Source organism: Coregonus lavaretus (genome assembly GCF_964263955.1).
Source record: "Coregonus lavaretus genome assembly, chromosome: 39".
NCBI classification, from domain to species: domain Eukaryota; kingdom Metazoa; phylum Chordata; class Actinopteri; order Salmoniformes; family Salmonidae; genus Coregonus; species Coregonus lavaretus.
Window position 1 is genome coordinate 1585237 of NC_140026.1, and position 21281 is coordinate 1606517.

At 47.2% G+C, this 21281-nt stretch overlaps 1 protein-coding gene across 1 annotated transcript in view; it reads left to right on the top strand.

The window, feature by feature from the left end:
* The window catches only part of LOC311112775 (F-box/WD repeat-containing protein 7-like), a 58626-nt gene extending 39032 nt beyond the window's left edge, over nucleotides 1-19594 (top strand). Inside the window, exons 8-13 of the mRNA XM_084155916.1 lie at nucleotides 379-492; nucleotides 7565-7746; nucleotides 8820-9045; nucleotides 12573-12783; nucleotides 14903-15074; nucleotides 17782-19594. Of these exons, the coding sequence (XP_084012042.1) occupies nucleotides 379-492; nucleotides 7565-7746; nucleotides 8820-9045; nucleotides 12573-12783; nucleotides 14903-15074; nucleotides 17782-17884 (1008 nt within the window). The 3' untranslated portion in view covers nucleotides 17885-19594. The remainder of the gene's footprint in view (nucleotides 1-378; nucleotides 493-7564; nucleotides 7747-8819; nucleotides 9046-12572; nucleotides 12784-14902; nucleotides 15075-17781) is intronic.
* The last annotated feature ends 1687 nt before the right edge of the window (nucleotides 19595-21281 follow it).

The following is a 21281-nucleotide window of genomic DNA, read 5'->3' on the forward strand; positions in this document are numbered from 1 at the left end:
GAATACTTATGTAATTTTTTTATTTCAGTTTAAATAATTTGATTTCTAAAAACCTGTTTTTGCTTTTGTCATTGTATACACGTGTGTTGAGGGGTCAAGTAGAGGTGTGTGTTGAGGGGTCAAGTGTCCAGGTGCGTATTCATTAGGCCGATTCTGTTGCTAAGCGTTTCTTAAATGCAAGGAAAATGAAACGTGGAGGGACCTACCTGAATTTGTCCAGTATAGAAACATTTTGGTTTGCTTCCGTTTGGTTCTTAAACGGTTTCCATAGTGAATCCACCCCAGTTCTGTCTTGGATTAAAGGCTTGTTGTATAATATCTCTGGATTAATCTTTAACATTCCTATAACCTCTCTCACACTCTCTGTGTCTGCCCCAGGTGCTGAAGGGTCATGATGATCATGTGATCACTTGTCTGCAGTTCTGTGGTGACCTCATAGTCAGTGGATCTGATGACAACACTCTGAAAGTCTGGTCTGCCCTGACCAGCAAGGTAAGGCTGCTGTACAATATATATATATATATATATATATATATATATATATATATATATATATATATATATATATATATATATATATACCCTGTTTCAAAGAAAAGGGAAGGACATGAAATGTGTGCCTTCAGTGTGGTGTATTCACCTGGGAGAGAGGGCTATGATCTGAAAAGGACCCTGCATGTCCTCTACCTCAGGGTTCCCCAATCCCCCCCCCCCCCCACCCCCAGCTGGGAAATGCAATTTAATTACAATTTGTGTGTTTTATGTGCATTTTTCTTGAATAACTTTTTGGTTTTTGAGTAGCTAATCTCACACCTTTTACTCGGGAGGATTGTTTCAAGAGGATAAAACATGTTTTACTCAGGAGGATTCCTTCATTAGGTTCAACACGTCAAGTATCCTTCCTCCTGAACACGTCAAGTATCCTTCCCCCTGAACACGTCAAGTATCCTTCCCCCTGAACACGTCAAGTATCCTTCCCCCTGAACACGTCAAGTATCCTTCCCCCTGAACACGTCAAGTATCCTTCCCCCTGAACACGTCAAGTATCCTTCCCCCTGAACACGTCAAGTATCCTTCCCCCTGAACACGTCAAGTATCCTTCCCCCTGAACACGTCAAGTATCCTTCCCCCTGAACACGTCAAGTATCCTTCCCATGGTTCACAGAGGAGCTGCACAGCGTGAAGACCTCATGGCCGCAGTTTATAGCGTCTGGAGACGTTCCCTCCTTTCTATCCACCTACTGGCTACGAAGGCCACCTCCCCCTTCAGTCACCTCCTCCTGTTCTCCCCCATCAGGCACCTCCACCTGTTCTCCCCCTTCAGTCACCTCCTCCTGTTCTCCCCCATCAGGCACCTCCTCCTGTTCTCCCCCTTCAGTCACCTCCTCCTGTTCTCCCCCATCAGTCACCTCCTCCTGTTCTCCCCCATCAGTCACCTCCTCCTGTTCTCCCCCATCAGTCACCTCCTCCTGTTCTCCCCCATCAGGCACCTCCTCCTGTTCTCCCCCATCAGGCACCTCCTCCTGTTCTCCCCCTTCAGTCACCTCCTCCTGTTCTCCCCCTTCAGTCACCTCCTCCTGTTCTCCCCCATCAGCCACCTCCTCCTGTTCTCCCCCATCAGTCACCTCCTCCTGTTCTCCCCTGTTCTCCCCCATCAGGCACCTCCACCTGTTCTCCCCCATCAGTCACCTCCTCCTGTTCTCCCCCATCAGTCACCTCCTCCTGTTCTCCCCCTTCAGTCACCTCCTCCTGTTCTCCCCCTTCAGTCACCTCCTCCTGTTCTCCCCCATCAGGCACCTCCACCTGTTCTCCCCCATCAGTCACCTCCTCCTGTTCTCCCCCATCAGTCACCTCCTCCTGTTCTCCCCCATCAGTCACCTCCTCCTGTTCTCCCCCATCAGTCACCTCCTCCTGTTCTCCCCCTTCAGTCACCTCCTCCTGTTCTCCCCCATCAGTCACCTCCTCCTGTTCTCCCCCTTCAGTCACCTCCTCCTGTTCTCCCCCATCAGGCACCTCCACCTGTTCTCCCCCATCAGTCACCTCCTCCTGTTCTCCCCCATCAGTCACCTCCTCCTGTTCTCCCCCATCAGTCACCTCCTCCTGTTCTCCCCCATCAGTCACCTCCTCCTGTTCTCCCCCTTCAGTCACCTCCTCCTGTTCTCCCCCATCAGTCACCTCCTCCTGTTCTCTGACTTCAGTCACCTCCTCCTGTTCTCCCCCATCAGTCACCTCCTCCTGTTCTCCCCCATCAGACACCTCCTCCTGTTCTCCCCTGTTCTCCCCCATCAGTCACCTCCTCCTGTTCTCCCCCATCAGTCACCTCCTCCTGTTCTCCCCTGTTCTCCCCCATCAGTCACCTCCTCCTGTTCTCCCCCTTCAGTCACCTCCTCCTGTTCTCCCCCATCAGACACCTCCTCCTGTTCTCCCCCATCAGTCACCTCCTCCTGTTCTCCCCCTTCAGTCACCTCCTCCTGTTCTCCCCCTTCAGTCACCTCCTCCTGTTCTCCCCCTTCAGTCACCTCCTCCTGTTCTCCCCCTTCAGTCACCTCCTCCTGTTCTCCCCCTTCAGTCACCTCCTCCTGTTCTCCCCCATCAGTCACCTCCTCCTGTTCTCCCCCTTCAGTCACCTCCTCCTGTTCTCCCCCATCAGTCACCTCCTCCTGTTCTCCCCCATCAGACACCTCCTCCTGTTCTCCCCTGTTCTCCCCCATCAGTCACCTCCTCCTGTTCTCCCCCATCAGTCACCTCCTCCTGTTCTCCCCTGTTCTCCCCCATCAGTCACCTCCTCCTGTTCTCCCCCTTCAGTCACCTCCTCCTGTTCTCCCCCATCAGACACCTCCTCCTGTTCTCCCCTGTTCTCCCCCATCAGTCACCTCCTCCTGTTCTCCCCCATCTCCTCCTGTTCTCCCCCACCAGTCACCTCCTCCTGTTCTCCCCCATCAGTCACCTCCTCCTGTTCTCCCCCTTCAGTCACCTCCTCCTGTTCTCCCCCTTCAGTCACCTCCTCCTGTTCTCCCCCTTCAGTCACCTCCTCCTGTTCTCCCCCTTCAGTCACCTCCTCCTGTTCTCCCCCATCAGGCACCTCCTCCTGTTCTCCCCCATCAGTCACCTCCTCCTGTTCTCCCCTGTTCTCCCCCATCAGTCACCTCCTCCTGTTCTCCCCCTTCAGTCACCTCCTCCTGTTCTCTCCTGTTCTCCCCCATCAGTCACCTCCCCTGTTCTCCCCCATCAGTCACCACCTCCTGTTCTCCCCCTTCAGTCACCTCCTCCTGTTCTCCCCCATCAGTCACCTCCTCCTGTTCTCCCCCTTCAGTCACCTCCTCCTGTTCTCCCCCTTCAGTCACCTCCTCCTGTTCTCCCCCTTCAGTCACCTCCTCCTGTTCTCCCCCTTCAGTCACCTCCTCCTGTTCTCCCCCTTCAGTCACCTCCTCCTGTTCTCCCCCATCAGTCACCTCCTCCTGTTCTCCCCCATCAGTCACCTCCTCCTGTTCTCCCCCATCAGTCACCTCCTCCTGTTCTCCCCCATCAGTCACCTCCTCCTGTTCTCCCCCATCAGTCACCTCCTCCTGTTCTCCGACTTCAGTCACCTCCTCCACCCTACAAACCCAGGTCCTCCTGTAGCCGAAACTCTCTCGCGGTGTGACAGATTTTCAGCTCAAATGACTCTCTATCTGTATGCTGTAGGAGTGTGATAAATAAGATCCATAACGACTAACAAAAATACACACTGCAATTTTAATTCCACTAAATTATGCAAATTGACCTTTAACCTTTAGACCGATAAGCCCGACCAGTGAAATGTCTTTCCATCGACTGGTATTTCATCAAATAGAAATCTCCTATTCATTGATCGGCTTTTCGTTTATAATTTTTTGGACCGGAAGCCGTCAATTACCGGCTAACGGAAACCCTGACGGGAATCGTGAGGACCGGAGGCTGCTGGTGGTATTCAGCACCCTGTCTCGTGAGGACCGGAGGCTGCTGGTGGTATTCAGCACCCTGTCTCGTGAGGACCGGAGGCTGCTGGTGGTATTCAGCGCCCTGTCTCGTGAGGACCGGAGGCTGCTGGTGGTATTCAGCGCCCTGTCTCGTGAGGACCGGAGGCTGCTGGTGGTATTCAGCGCCCTGTCTCGTGAGGACCGGAGGCTGCTGGTGGTATTCAGCGCCCTGTCTCGTGAGGACCGGAGGCTGCTGGTGGTATTCAGCGCCCTGTCTCGTGAGGACCGGAGGCTGCTGGTGGTATTCAGCGCCCTGTCTCGTGAGGACCGGAGGCTGCTGGTGGTATTCAGCGCCCTGTCTCGTGAGGACCGGAGGCTGCTGGTGGTATTCAGCGCCCTGTCTCGTGAGGACCGGAGGCTGCTGGTGGTATTCAGCGCCCTGTCTCGTGAGGACCGGAGGCAGCTGGTGGTATTCAGCGCCCTGTCTCGTGAGGACCGGAGGCTGCTGGTGGTATTCAGCGCCCTGTCTCGTGAGGACCGGAGGCTGCTGGTGGTATTCAGCGCCCTGTCTCGTGAGGACCGGAGGCTGCTGGTGGTATTCAGCGCCCTGTCTCGTGAGGACCGGAGGCTGCTGGTGGTATTCAGCGCCCTGTCTCGTGAGGACCGGAGGCTGCTGGTGGTATTCAGCGCCCTGTCTCGTGAGGACCGGAGGCTGCTGGTGGTATTCAGCGCCCTGTCTCGTGAGGACCGGAGGCTGCTGGTGGTATTCAGCGCCCTGTCTCGTGAGGATCGGAGGCTGCTGGTGGTATTCAGCGCCCTGTCTCGTGAGGACCGGAGGCTGCTGGTGGTATTCAGCGCCCTGTCTCTCTCCGTTCCTGTCAGTTGAGTTTGACAGACTTAACCCCGCCTGCCCTGTGTCTGTGTGTGGCCGAGGTGATGAGTGCTTTATCAGTATAGTTTTAATGAGGTAATTCTTTTGTGAATGCTGAACTCTCTCGGAGTCCCAAATGGCACCCAATTCCCTGCATAGTGCACTGCGTAGTTCACTTGCTCAAAAAATAGTGCACAGAGAATAGACTGCCGTTTGGGACGTACCGAGTTGTCCTCAGTAGCTGCACTCGTTCATAAACGACCCTGTCTCGTTCCCTTGTTCACTCTCTACCTCCGCTCCAGAGTATGTGCTGAATCAGGTGTGAACGCACCACTCCCTTTCCGCTCCGAAACTAGCTCAATGTTTACACCATCGCCTAGGAAACCACCGAAAACACGGTTACATTTGCCAAAGCAGTGAAATAAACAAACGACAAGCAAAAAAACTATTAAGTGAGCGGGTAAACATTTAAGGTTTCTAAAAAATTGACCTTGTTATATTATCAGCTATGTACAGTGTTTTAGCAATGTGGAAATAGTTGTAGTAGGAATAGTAGGGGAAGAGAAATAAACAGGTAAATATGGGTTGTATTTACAATACTGGTTTCCCTTAATCCCCCTCGCTCGCTCAATCGCTTTCGCACGCTCTCTCTCCCTCTGTCTCTCTCTCTCTCTCTCTCTCCCCCCTCTCTCTCTCTCTCTCTCTCTCTCTCTCTCCCTCTCTCCCTCTCTCCCTCTCTCCCTCTCTCCCTCTCTCCCTCTCTCTCTCTCTCTCTCTCTCTCCTCTCTCTCTCTCTCCCCCTCTCTCTCTCTCTCCCCCTCTCTCTCTCTCTCCCTCTCTCCCTCTCTCCCTCTCTCCCTCTCTCCCTCTCTCTCTCTCTCTCTCTCTCTCTCTCTCTCTCTCTCTCTCTCTCTCTCCCCCTCCCCCTCTCTCTCTCTCTCTCTCCCCCTCCCTCTCTCTGAGAAGTAGCCAGCCAGTCAGGAATGCAGCAGTCAGCAGAAAGAGGGTTTAATAAAAGAAAACTCACATTCCCACGTTGGAGAATGCCACAGCTTATCTAAACTGGTTGATAATGGTAAACCATATACGGTGTGGTTAGATTACAGCTTTCACTATCATATAGATTACAGCTTTCACTATCATATAGATTACAGCTTTCACTATCATATAGATTACAGCTTTCACTATCATATAGATTACAGCTTTCACTATCATATAGATTACAGCTTTAACTATCATATAGATTAGAGCTTTCACTATCATATAGATTACAGCTTTCACTCTCATATAGATTACAGCTTTCACTCTCATATAGATTACAGCTTTCACTATCATATAGATTACAGCTTTCACTATCATATAGATTACAGCTTTCACTATTATATAGATTACAGCTTTCACTATCATATAGATTACAGCTTTCACTATCATATAGATTACAGCTTTCACTATCATATAGATTACAGCTTTCACTATCATATAGATTACAGCTTTCACTATCATATAGATTACAGCTTTCACTATCATATAGATTACAGCTTTCACTATCATATAGATTACAGCTTTCACTATCATATAGATTACAGCTTTCACTCTCATATAGATTACAGCTTTCACTCTCATATAGATTACAGCTTTCACTCTCATATAGATTACAGCTTTCACTCTCATATAGATTACAGCTTTCACTCTCATATAGATTACAGCTTTCACTCTCATATAGATTACAGCTTTCACTCTCATATAGATTACAGCTTTCACTATTATATAGATTACAGCTTTCACTCTCATATAGATTACAGCTTTCACTATCATATAGATTAGTTTAGACATCCTACTGTTCCCTGATGGAGTTTAGACATCCTACTGTTCCCTGATGGAGTTTAGACATCCTACTGTTCCCTGATGGAGTTTAGACATCCTACTGTTCCCTGATGGAGTTTAGACATCCTACTGTTCCCTGATGGAGTTTAGACATCCTACTGTTCCCTGATGGAGTTTAGACATCCTACTGTTCCCTGATGGAGTTTAGACATCCTACTGTTCCCTGATGGAGTTTAGACATCCTACTGTTCCCTGATGGAGTTTAGACATCCTACTGTTCCCTGATGGAGTTTAGACATGCTACTGTTCCATGATGGAGTTTAGACATCCTACTGTTCCCTGATGGAGTTTAGACATCCTACTGTTCCATGATGGAGTTTAGACATCCTACTGTTCCCTGATGGAGTTTAGACATCCTACTGTTCCCTGTTGGAGTTTAGACATCCTACTGTTCCCTGATGGAGTTTAGACATCCTACTGTTCCCTGATGGAGTTTAGACATCCTACTGTTCCCTGATGGAGTTTAGACATCCTACTGTTCCCTGATGGAGTTTAGACATCCTACTGTTCCCTGATGGAGTTTAGACATCCTACTGTTCCCTGATGGAGTTTAGACATCCTACTGTTCCCTGATGGAGTTTAGACATGCTACTGTTCCCTGATGGTTCTGTCTGCTTGCTAACTGTTCCTAACGCTGAAGGAGAATGGGTTTTCTCACTGTGTCTCTGAGCTTTGTTAAATTCTCTCTTCCCCTCCCCCTCTCCCCCCTCTCTCCTCTCCCCCCTCTCTCGCTCTCCTCCCCCTCTCCTCTCCCCCCTCTCTCCTCCCCCCCTCCCCCTCCCCCTCCCCCCCCCCCCTCCCCCCCCCCTCCCTCTCCCCCTCTCCCCCCCTCCCTCTCCCCCTCTCCCCCCTCTCTCCCTCCCCCCTCCAGTGTCTGCGTACGTTAGTTGGCCATACAGGAGGGGTGTGGTCCAGTCAGATGAGTGGTAACATGGTGATCAGCGGGTCGACAGACAGGACTCTGAAGGTTTGGGACGCGGAGAGTGGAGAGTGTGTTTACACCCTGTACGGACACACCTCTACCGTACGCTGCATACACCTGCATGACAAACAGTGAGTTAACCAACACACACCTCTACCGTACGCTGCATACACCTGCATGACAAACAGTGAGTTAACCAACACACACCTCTCCCGTACGCTGCATACACCTGCATGACAAACAGTGAGTTGGACGGACACACACGGATACATGTGCATACAATCACTCTCTACACACACACTCTAACGCTCTCTCTATCTAATCTATCTATCTATCCTCTATCTATCTAATCTCTCTTTATCTATCTATCCTCTATCTATCTAATCTCTCCATATCTCTCTATCTAATCTCTATCTCTCTAATCTCTATCTAATCTCTCCATATCTCTATCTATCTAATCTCTATCTATCTAATCTCTATCTCTCTCTCTATCTATCTAATCTCTATATCTCTCTCTCTATCTAATCTCTATCTATCTCATCTCTATCTATGTAATCTCTCTATCTAATCTCTCTCTCTCTATCTAATCTCTATCTAATCTCTATCTAATCTCTATCTAATCTCTATATCTCTCTATATCTCTCTATCTATCTAATCTCTATCTAATCTCTATCTCTCTCTATCTAATCTCTATCTCTCTCTATCTAATCTCTATCTAATCTCTATATCTCTATCTAATCTCTATCTCTATATCTCTATATCTCTATCTATCTAATCTCTATCTCTCTCTCTCTCTCTCTCTAATCTCTATCTAATCTCTATCCATCTAATCTCTATATCTCTCTCTATCTAATCTCTATCTATCTAATCTCTCTCTCTCTATCTATCTCTATCTATCTAATCTCTATCTCGATCTCGCTCTCTCTATCTAATATCTCTATCTAATCTCGATCTCGCTCTCTCTATCTAATATCTCTATCTAATCTCTATCTCTCCATCTCTCTCTCTATCTGATCTCTATCTCTCCATATCTCTATCTATCTAAGCTCTATATCTCTCTATCTAATCTCTATCTAATCTCCATATCTCTCTCTATCTAATCTCTATCTCTCCATATCTCTATCTATCTAATCTCTATCTATCTAATCTCTATCTATCTAATCTCCATCTCTCCCTCCCCCTCCTCTCCCCTCTCTCCCCCCAGGGTGGTGAGCGGTAGTCGTGATGCTACGTTGCGTCTGTGGGACGTAGAGTCTGGCGAGTGTCTCCACGTCCTAACGGGTCATGTGGCGGCGGTGCGGTGTGTCCAGTACGACGGGCGCAGGGTGGTCAGCGGTGGATACGACTTCATGGTCAAAGTCTGGGACCCTGAGACAGAGACCTGTCTACACACACTACAGGGACACACCAACAGAGTCTATTCACTACAGGTAGGAATATACACACTGCAGGGACACACTAACAGAGTCTATTCACTACAGGTAGGAATATACACACTGACAGAGTCTATTCACTACAGGTAGGAATATACACACTAACAGAGTCTATTCACTACAGGTAGGAATATACACACTGACAGAGTCTATTCACTACAGGTAGGAATATACACACTGACAGAGTCTATTCACTACAGGTAGGAATATACACACTAACAGAGTCTATTCACTACAGGTAGGAATATACACACTGACAGAGTCTATTCACTACAGGTAGGAATATACACACTAACAGAGTCTATTCACTACAGGTAGGAATATACACACTGACAGAGTCTATTCACTACAGGTAGGAATATACACACTACAGGGACACACTAACAGAGTCTATTCACTACAGGTAGGAATATACACACTGACAGAGTCTATTCACTACAGGTAGGAATATACACACTGACAGAGTCTATTCACTACAGGTAGGAATATACACACTGACAGAGTCTATTCACTACAGGTAGGAATATACACACTGACAGAGTCTATTCACTACAGGTAGGAATATACACACTGACAGAGTCTATTCACTACAGGTAGGAATATACACACTACAGGGACACACTAACAGAGTCTATTCACTACAGGTAGGAATATACACACTGACAGAGTCTATTCACTACAGGTAGGAATATACACACTGACAGTCTATTCACTACAGGTAGGAATATACACACTGACAGAGTCTATTCACTACAGGTAGGAATATACACACTGACAGAGTCTATTCACTACAGGTAGGAATATACACACTAACAGAGTCTATTCACTACAGGTAGGAATATACACACTGACAGAGTCTATTCACTACAGGTAGGGATATACACACTGACAGAGTCTATTCACTACAGGTAGGAATATACACACTAACAGAGTCTATTCACTACAGGTAGGAATATACACACTGACAGAGTCTATTCACTACAGGTAGGAATATACACACTACAGGGACACACTAACAGAGTCTATTCACTACAGGTAGGAATATACACACTGACAGTCTATTCACTACAGGTAGGAATATACACACTAACAGAGTCTATTCACTACAGGTAGGAATATACACACTGACAGAGTCTATTCACTACAGGTAGGAATATACACACTACAGGGACACACTAACAGAGTCTATTCACTACAGGTAGGAATATACACACTGACAGTCTATTCACTACAGGTAGGAATATACACACTGACAGAGTCTATTCACTACAGGTAGGAATATACACACTACAGGGACACACTAACAGAGTCTATTCACTACAGGTAGGAATATACACACTGACAGAGTCTATTCACTACAGGTAGGAATATACACACTGACAGAGTCTATTCACTACAGGTAGGAATATACACACTAACAGAGTCTATTCACTACAGGTAGGAATATACACACTGACAGAGTCTATTCACTACAGGTAGGAATATACACACTACAGGGACACACTAACAGAGTCTATTCACTACAGGTAGGAATATACACACTGACAGTCTATTCACTACAGGTAGGAATATACACACTAACAGAGTCTATTCACTACAGGTAGGAATATACACACTGACAGAGTCTATTCACTACAGGTAGGAATATACACACTACAGGGACACACTAACAGAGTCTATTCACTACAGGTAGGAATATACACACTGACAGTCTATTCACTACAGGTAGGAATATACACACTGACAGAGTCTATTCACTACAGGTAGGAATATACACACTGACAGAGTCTATTCACTACAGGTAGGAATATACACACTACAGGGACACACTAACAGAGTCTATTCACTACAGGTAGGAATATACACACTGACAGTCTATTCACTACAGGTAGGAATATACACACTGACAGTCTATTCACTACAGGTAGGAATATACACACTGACAGAGTCTATTCACTACAGGTAGGAATATACACACTGACAGAGTCTATTCACTACAGGTAGGAATATACACACTACAGGGACACACTAACAGAGTCTATTCACTACAGGTAGGAATATACACACTGACAGAGTCTATTCACTACAGGTAGGAATATACACACCGACAGAGTCTATTCACTACAGGTAGGAATATACACACTAACAGAGTCTATTCACTACAGGTAGGAATATACACACTGACAGAGTCTATTCACTACAGGTAGGAATATACACACTGACAGAGTCTATTCACTACAGGTAGGAATATACACACCGACAGAGTCTATTCACTACAGGTAGGAATATACACACTGACAGAGTCTATTCACTACAGGTAGGAATATACACACTAACAGAGTCTATTCACTACAGGTAGGAATATACACACTGACAGAGTCTATTCACTACAGGTAGGAATATACACACTGACAGAGTCTATTCACTACAGGTAGGAATATACACACTGACAGAGTCTATTCACTACAGGTAGGAATATACACACTAACAGAGTCTATTCACTACAGGTAGGAATATACACACTGACAGAGTCTATTCACTACAGGTAGGAATATACACACTGACAGAGTCTATTCACTACAGGTAGGAATATACACACTGACAGAGTCTATTCACTACAGGTAGGAATATACACACTGACAGAGTCTATTCACTACAGGTAGGAATATACACACCAACAGAGTCTATTCACTACAGGTAGGAATATACACACTGACAGAGTCTATTCACTACAGGTAGGAATATACACACTGACAGAGTCTATTCACTACAGGTAGGAATATACACACTGACAGAGTCTATTCACTACAGGTAGGAATATACACACTGACAGTCTATTCACTACAGGTAGGAATATACACACCAACAGAGTCTATTCACTACAGGTAGGAATACACACACTGACAGAGTCTATTCACTACAGGTAGGAATATACACACTGACAGAGTCTATTCACTACAGGTAGGAATATACACACTAACAGAGTCTATTCACTACAGGTAGGAATATACACACTACAGGGACACACCGACAGAGTCTATTCACTACAGGTAGGAATACACACACTGACAGAGTCTATTCACTACAGGTAGGAATATACACACTGACAGAGTCTATTCACTACAGGTAGGAATATACACACTAACAGAGTCTATTCACTACAGGTAGGAATATACACACTAACAGAGTCTATTCACTACAGGTAGGAATATACACACTGACAGAGTCTATTCACTACAGGTAGGAATATACACACTAACAGAGTCTATTCACTACAGGTAGGAATATACACACTGACAGAGTCTATTCACTACAGGTAGGAATATACACACTGACAGAGTCTATTCACTACAGGTAGGAATATACACACTGACAGAGTCTATTCACTACAGGTAGGAATATACACACTGACAGAGTCTATTCACTACAGGTAGGCGTTAGAACAGAGACTTCCCAGTTCTTGTGTCTTAGTTATATGTGGATTTGGTGCTTCTGACATTAACCACCCTCCTCCTCTCCACCAGTTTGACGGTGTCTACGTGGTCAGTGGATCTCTGGACACCTCCATCAGAGTATGGGACGTCGAGACGGGGGGGTGTGTCCACACGCTGACCGGCCACCAATCACTGACCAGTGGTATGGAACTAAAGAACAACATCCTGGTCTCTGGCAACGCGGACTCTACTGTCAGGGTGTGGGATATACGGACTGGACAGTGTCTCCACACACTACAAGGTGAGATTATACACACTGTATATACAGCAGGATACTCTACTGTCTTGGATATACGGACAGGACAGTGTCTCCACACATGGACAGGACAGTGTCTCCACACATGGACAGGACAGTGTCTCCAAGGACCGGTTTGGAATGAAGCTGAAATACACTTCTGACTAGACTGGAATGTCCTATCTAGTCCAAGTCTACAGGTCTGTGGTTTAAACCTAGACCTTTGTTTAGAGCGATGTTTTGGGTAGGGGGGTACTTGTGAGTTGATGGAGCTGAAGGTGGGGGGGGGGTTGATGGTCTCATTAGTAACAGTGGAGGAGATGAGGGGGGGTTGAGAGCTGACGGTCTCATTAGTAACATTGGAGGAGATGAGGGGGGTGGGGGGGGGGTGTCAAGGTCAGCTGTATAATTGGGTCACCTCTAGTGGTCCCCCATTCATCCTTACAATAAAGAAACAATGGAACATTCCTGTGTGTCTTGGTGAACAAGTATGTTTTGTTCTCTCTCAGAGGGGTGTGGTTCTCAGAGGGGTGTGGTTCTCAGAGGGGTGTGGTTCTCAGAGGGGTGTGGTTCTCAGAGGGGTGTGGTTCGTTCTCAGAGGGGTGTGGTTCTCAGAGGGGTGTGGTTCTCAGAGGGATGTGGTTCTCAAAGGGGTGTGGTTCTCAGAGGGGTGTGGTTCTCTGTTTTAATGGCTTGGAGTATGTTACTGATTTATAGTCTCTTCCATTTTGAAAAGGGGGGTGGGGGGGTTCATTGGTGGTTGGTGCCATTCAATATTAGAGAGGCTGGTTTTAATTTTTCATGAGCGTGGCCTTATTTCTATTACAGCATATTGGATGACTGTCATCCATATTCCATTCACCCAGTTCAATGTAACATCGATAGGTTTAGGCTACTACATGATACTCTAATGTTCCCTGTACCCATCATGAGGTTGCTACAACCTAGCCTATGAAGGAAAGTTTACAACGTAGGCACACAGGTCGAAAGACAAATTGTAATTAAGGTGACAGACAGTGACACATTCAATACCGCCTTGCACACTGTTGAAAGGGGCAGGTCATCTAGCTAATCTGGGGTGTAATCATTAGTCGAGGACGTTCAGTTTTCTCTTATCACAGCCCTCGGCCTACAATGTCGGCGTCCCCGTGGAAATCTAATTGACATAATAAAGAAATCCCCATCAAAATCTGCCTGTTTAAGCTAGAGAGATGTTTTTTCTGCGTCTCAATCCACCACATCCGCCGATATCGCCCTTCCTCATCTGCGGTGAAAGGTGACCGAGCTAGAGCGGTGTGTGTCAGACCATGTGACATCCCGAAAATCGGTCTTCTCACGAAAACGTCTGTAGCGTCCGAACGGTTTGGCCTAAAAACGATTATGACCCCTCTATGGAAACAGAGTTCTACATTTAAATAAATAAAATAAAACGAGTTTCTTGATCTTATATCTCTCAGGCCCTGTGTAGCTCAGTTGGTAGAGCGTGGCGTTTGCAACGCCAGGGTTGTGGGTTCAATTCCCACGGGGGGCCATTCTGAAAAAATGTATGCACTCACTTAACTGTAAGTCGCTCTGGATAAGAGCGTCTGCTAAATGACTAAAAAAATTATATATATATATATATATATATAGTAGACACTTCAGAACAAACTTCCTTTTGATTTGTTTTTGGGGACTGTCTGTTTAATTTATTTAGGCTTGCCATTACAAAAGGGTTGAATACTTATTGACTCAAGACATTTTTAGTTTTTCATTTTGTATTTAATTTGGAGAGAAAAAAATCTAAAAACATAATTCCACTTTGACATCATGGGGTATTGTGTGTAGACCAGTGACACAACATCTCAATTTAATCCATTTTAAATTCAGGCTGTAACACAACAAAATGTGGAAAAAGTTAAGGGGTGTGAATACTGTCTGGAGGCCCTGTATGTATCATACCTCCCAGATACCAATCAGCACTAACCTGTCTCCAGTTCTCCTACTATAACTAACTCTCTCCTGCTCCCTCTCTGTCCCACTCCCCCTCTCCCCCTCTCTCCTCCTCTCTCCTCCTCTCTCCTCTCTGTCCCTCTCCCCCTCTCTCCTCTCTCCCCCTCTCTCCTCTCTCCTCCTCTCTCTCCAGGTCCCCATAAGCACCAGTCAGCAGTAACCTGTCTCCAGTTCTCTCGCTCCCTGGTGGTCTCGTCATCAGATGACGGTACAGTGAAGCTGTGGAGCCTGGCGACGGGGGAGTGGCTCAGAGACCTGGTGGCTCTGCAGAGTGGAGGATCCGGGGGAGTGGTCTGGAGGATCAGGTAAAGAAATGAGACGCACGGGGGAGTGGCTCAGAGACCTGGTGACCCTGCAGAGTGGAGGCTGTGGGGGGGGGGGGATCAGGTAAAGAAATGAGACGCGCGGGGGAGTGGCTCAGAGACCTGGTGACCCTGCAGAGTGGAGGCTGTGGGGGGGGGGGGGGATCAGGTAAACAACCAGGACATATTCACAAAGCGAGTAGGACTGTTGATCTAGGATCAGGTCCCCTTAGCCACCCCTTAGCCACCCCTTAGCCACCCCTTAGCCATTCATTATAGTCGAATTGGCAAAACGGATCCACGAAGCGTCTCAGAAAAGGAATCCTGTCAAACAGCTCCGGGAAGGTTTTAGGATGATTTTAAGACACTGCTCAGACAAACAGAGCCAGGAGTAAACTCAACTCATGACAGTTGGGAGGTACCGGTAGAGGAAAGACTGTGTTGACGCTCATTGACATTGTTGCAAATGATGGGAAATAACCAATCAGGATGAGGTGTCGCCAGCTGTGAACTCTACAGCGGGTTTCAGACCAACCACGGTGAATGTTGACTGTACGTCAAAATGTTGCATTGATAAAACGTTTGATGTCATTTCAGCCTGACACAATCCCTTTTCAATAACGTGATGGCATATTCCACTGAATCAGACAGGATGATGCCATTTGAAAGCGGAATTTTGATAATATTACCGTTATATATCAACACACTCGTCACTCCCGTTAAACAACGCTGAATGACACAGAAGGCATCACGTCACTTCCCAACAATGTTTCATAAACGTTAGAAAACTAACCCTCCCTCTCTCCTCTCTCCAGGGCGTCTAACACCAGACTGGTAACACTAACCCCCTCTCTCCTCTCTCCAGGGTGTCTAACACCAGACTGGTAACATTAACCCTCTCTCTCTCCTCTCTCCAGGGTGTCTAACACCAGACTGGTAACACTAACCCTCTCTCTCCTCTCTCCAGGGTGTCTAACACCAGACTGGTAACACTAACCCTCTCTCTCTCCTCTCTCCAGGGTGTCTAACACCAGACTGGTAACACTAACCCTCTCTCTCTCCTCTCTCCAGGGTGTCTAACACCAGACTGGTAACACTAACCCTCTCTCTCTCCTCTCTCCAGGGTGTCTAACACCAGACTGGTAACACTAACCCTCTCTCTCTCCTCTCTCCAGGGTGTCTAACACCAGACTGGTAACACTAACCCTCTCTCTCTCCTCTCTCCAGGGTGTCTAACACCAGACTGGTAACACTAACCCTCTCTCTCTCCTCTCTCCAGGGTGTCTAACACCAGACTGGTAACACTAACCCTCTCTCTCTCCTCTCTCCAGGGTGTCTAACACCAGACTGGTAACACTAACCCTCTCTCTCTCCTCTCTCCAGGGTGTCTAACACCAGACTGGTAACACTAACCCTCTCTCTCTCCTCTCTCCAGGGTGTCTAACACCAGACTGGTAACACTAACCCTCTCTCCAGGGTGTCTAACACCAGACTGGTAACACTAACCCTCTCTCCTCTCTCCAGAGTGTCTAACACCAGACTGGTAACACTAACCCTCTCTCTCTCCTCTCTCCAGGGTGTCTAACACCAGACTGGTAACACTAACCCTCTCTCCTCTCTCCAGAGTGTCTAACACCAGACTGGTAACACTAACCCTCTCTCTCTCCTCTCTCCAGGGTGTCTAACACCAGACTGGTAACACTAACCCTCTCTCTCTCCTCTCTCCAGGGTGTCTAACACCAGACTGGTAACACTAACCCTCTCTCTCTCCTCTCTCCAGGGTGTCTAACACCAGACTGGTAACACTAACCCTCTCTCTCTCCTCTCTCCAGGGTGTCTAACACCAGACTGGTAACACTAACCCTCTCTCTCCTCTCTCCAGGGCGTCTAACACCAGACTGGTAACACTAACCCTCTCTCTCCTCTCTCCAGGGTGTCTAACACCAGACTGGTAACACTAACCCTCTCTCTCCTCTCTCCAGGGTGTCTAACACCAGACTGGTAACACTAACCCTCTCTCTCTCCTCTCTCCAGGGCGTCTAACACTAGACTGGTAACACTAACCCTCTCTCTCTCCTCTCTCCAGGGTGTCTAACACCAGACTGGTAACACTAACCCTCTCTCTCTCCTCTCTCCAGGGTGTCTAACACCAGACTGGTAACACTAACCCTCTCTCTCTCCTCTCTCCAGGGTGTCTAACACCAGACTGGTAACACTAACCCTCTCTCTCTCCTCTCTCCAGGGTGTCTAACACCAGACTGGTAACACTAACCCTCTCTCTCTCCTCTCTCCAGGGTGTCTAACACCAGACTGGTAACACTAACCCTCTCTCTCTCCTCTCTCCAGGGTGTCTAACACCAGACTGGTAACACTAACCCTCTCTCTCTCCTCTCTCCAGGGCGTCTAACACCAGACTGGTAACACTAACCCTCTCTCTCTCCTCTCTCCAGGGTGTCTAACACCAGACTGGTAACACTAACCCTCTCTCTCTCCTCTCTCCAGGGTGTCTAACACCAGACTGGTAACACTAACCCTCTCTCTCTCCTCTCTCCAGGGTGTCTAACACCAGACTGGTAACACTAACCCTCTCTCTCTCCTCTCTCCAGGGTGTCTAACACCAGACTGGTAACACTAACCCTCTCTCTCTCCTCTCTCCAGGGTGTCTAACACCAGACTGGTAACACTAACCCTCTCTCTCTCCTCTCTCCAGGGTGTCTAACACCAGACTGGTAGCAGCCGTTGGCAGCAGGAACGGGACAGAGGAGACTAAACTCATGGTGCTGGACTTTGACCTCACTGACAACCACAAGTGATGTCATCAGGAGAGGATGCGATGTCATTCGATAAGGATGTGAGGTAATCAAAGAGGGACCCAATATCTTCATACGGGAACTGAAAACTTGTGATGATGAGGAAAGGGGGTGAGGAGGAGGAATTATGACCGAGGACAACGTAAGATGTCCCCCTATGGAAGGACTGAGTGCCACTTTATCTGGAGATGACTCCAAAATGTCCCCCCTTCCTTATCCTCACCACAACCCTGGGTAACCAAACCCCCATCTTTTCTTTCTGACCTAAAACACTGCTACGCTGATACTGACCAGTGAAGAGATGGTACACAAGATCAACTTTCTGTGACTGGAAGAAACCACGAGAGGACTCACTGGCCAACCGACTGACTCGTCTGGCTGGCCGACCAGCTAACCGACCGACCGGCCGACCGACAACCCAAAGGCCTAAACTGAGTGTGGCTTCTGTAACTCCACCCAGACTACTGCAGGATGTATAGACTGGATATGAGGCAGATTACAGATCTAGAGAGACAAACACTGTTCCCAGATCTGTTCGGTCTTCAGCCGACCCCTCTGATCAGCATGATGGTCGGAAGTGACCACAGGTCTGAGACCAGATCTGTTCGGTCTTCAGCCGACCCCTCTGATCAGCATGATGGTCTGAAGTGACCACAGGTCTCAGACCAGATCTGTTCGGTCTTCAGCCAACCCATCTGATCAGCATGATGGTCGGAAGTGACCACAGGTCTCAGACCAGATCTGTTCGGTCTTCAGCCGACCCATCTGATCAGCATGATGGTCTGAAGTGACCACAGGTCTCAGACCAGATCTGTTCGGTCTTCAGCCGACCCATCTGATCAGCATGATGGTCTGAAGTGACCACAGGTCTGAGACCAGATCTGTTCGGTCTTCAGCCGACCCCATCTGATCAGCATGATGGTCGGAAGTGACTAAAGGGACTGAGACCGTCTATTGGACTGGAGAGACACTGGACTCTATGGATGTGTCCCAAAGGGCACCCTATTCCCTATATAGTGCACTACTTTAGACCAGAGAATGACACCCTATTCCCTATATAGTGCACTACTTTAGACCAGAGAATGGCACCCTATTCCCTATATAGTGCACTACTTTAGACCAGAGAATGGCACCCTATTCCCTATATAGTGCACTACTTTAGACCAGAGAATGGCACCCTATTCCCTATATAGTGCACTACTTTTGACCAGACCTCTACATGACCAGTCAATGTACACGTGTGTAGTAGTGCACTAGTTTTGGCCAGAGACCTAGGGAATAGGGTGCCATTTCAGACTCACTCTCTCCTGCCAGTCTGATACATGCCGGATCCATATACAGGATGGAGGTGCAGAGTTTTCCCTTCATTGACCTACCCAGGAAAACCTCCTGCACCCACTGAATACTGTACATTGACTGAGATGAGACTTCATCTTGTCTCCCAGATGGTACCCTATTCCCTATGTAGTGCACTACTTTAGACCAGAGCCCATAGGGGGACCTGTAAGACTGGTTGAAGGTAAGTGCGCTACATTAGGGAACGAGGGTTGCCATTTGGGACTCAGCAATAGCGTTTGTGATATAGTGTAAAATATGAATGTACATATAAAGAAATGTACATAATGGTTTTTTATATGAAAAGAGGAAATAATTGTGCCGAGATATTGTTGGGGGAAGGGAGAGATTGTTGAATAAAGATATGTTGACTTTTCTAAAATATGGATGTGGTGGATTTTTATTGGAGAAGGGTGAGGTTACCATAGACACTGCTCTTGGCTCAGTTTTGCATTTCCCCACTAATAGTTAATGTTGGGATTAGGGGAGGGGAAGCTGACCCTGGATCTGAGGGGAAACTTTACTCTGGAACGGTTTAATTTGGTGAAATTAGTTTCTCTGTGTTGCTTGTTTAACTTTGAGCAGATTTGGACCAAACATCAGTACTGTTTTAAATGGCTCTACCTCTTCTTGTTGGTGTGTGTGTGTGTGAGAGAGAGAGACCTTTTCACTACAACATATAGAATATGTTGCCATTTGGGACTGAAAGCCAAATGTCCAGAGAGAAGAAAATAACTTGTTTCAAAAACTTCTAAAAGATGAATAACGGAAAAGTGGTGCGTGCATATGTATTCACCCCCTTTGCTATGAAGCCCCTAAATAAGATCTGGTGCAACCAATTACCTTCAGAAGTCACATAATTAGTTAAATAAAGTCCACCTGTGTGCAATCTAAGTGTCACATGATCTCAGTATATATATACACCTGTTCTGAAAGGCCCCAGAGTCTGCAACACCACTAAGCAAGGGGCACCACCAAGCAAGCGGCACCATGAAGACCAAGGAGCTCTCCAAACAGGTCAGGGACAAAGTTGTGGAGAAGTACAGATCAGGGTTGGGTTACAAAAAAATATCAGAAACTTTGAACATCCCACGGAGCACCATTAAATCCATTATTAAAAAATGGAAAGAATATGGCTCCACAACAAACCTGCCAAGAGAGGGCTGCCCACCAAAACTCACGGACCAGGCAAGGAGGGCATTAATCAGAGAGGCAACAAAGAGACCAAAGATAACCCTGAAGGAGCTGCAAAGCTCCACAGCGGAGATTGGAGTATCTGTCCATAGGACCACTTTAAGCCGTACACTCCACAGAGCTGGGCTTTACGGAAGAGTGGGCAGAAAAAAGCCATTACTTAAAGAAATAAATAAGCAATGGCTTTTGGTGTTCGCCAAAAGCCATGTGGGAGACTCCCCAAACATATGGAAGAAGGTAATCTGGTCAGATGAGACTAACATTTAGCTTTTTGGCCGTCAAGGAAAACGCTATGTCTGGCGCAAACCCAACACCTCTCATCACCCCGAGAACACCATCCCCACAGTGAAGCATGGTGGTGGCAGCATCATGCTGTGGGGATGTTTTTCATCGGCAGGGACTGGGTAACTGGTCAGAATTGAAGGAATGATGGATGGCGCTAAATACAGGGAAATTCTGGAGGGAAACCTGTTTCAGTCTTCCAGAGATTTGAGACTGGGACGGAGGTTCTCCTTCCAGCAGGACAATGACCCTAAGCATACTGCTAAAGCAACACTCGAGTGGTTTAAGGGGAAACATTTAAATGTCTTGGAATGGCCTCGTCAAAGCCCAGACCTCAATCCAATTGAGAATCTGTGGTATGACTTAAAGATTGCTGTACACCAACAGAACCCATCCAACTTGAAGGAGCTGGAGCAGTTTTGCCTTGAAGAATGGGCAAACATCCCAGTGGCTAGATGTTCCAAGCTTATAGAGACATACCCCAAGAGACTTGCAGCTGTAATTGCTGCAAAAGGTGGCTCTACAAAGTATTGACTTTGGGGTGAATTTACTTTGGGGGGGTGAATAGTTATGCACGCTCAGGTTTTCT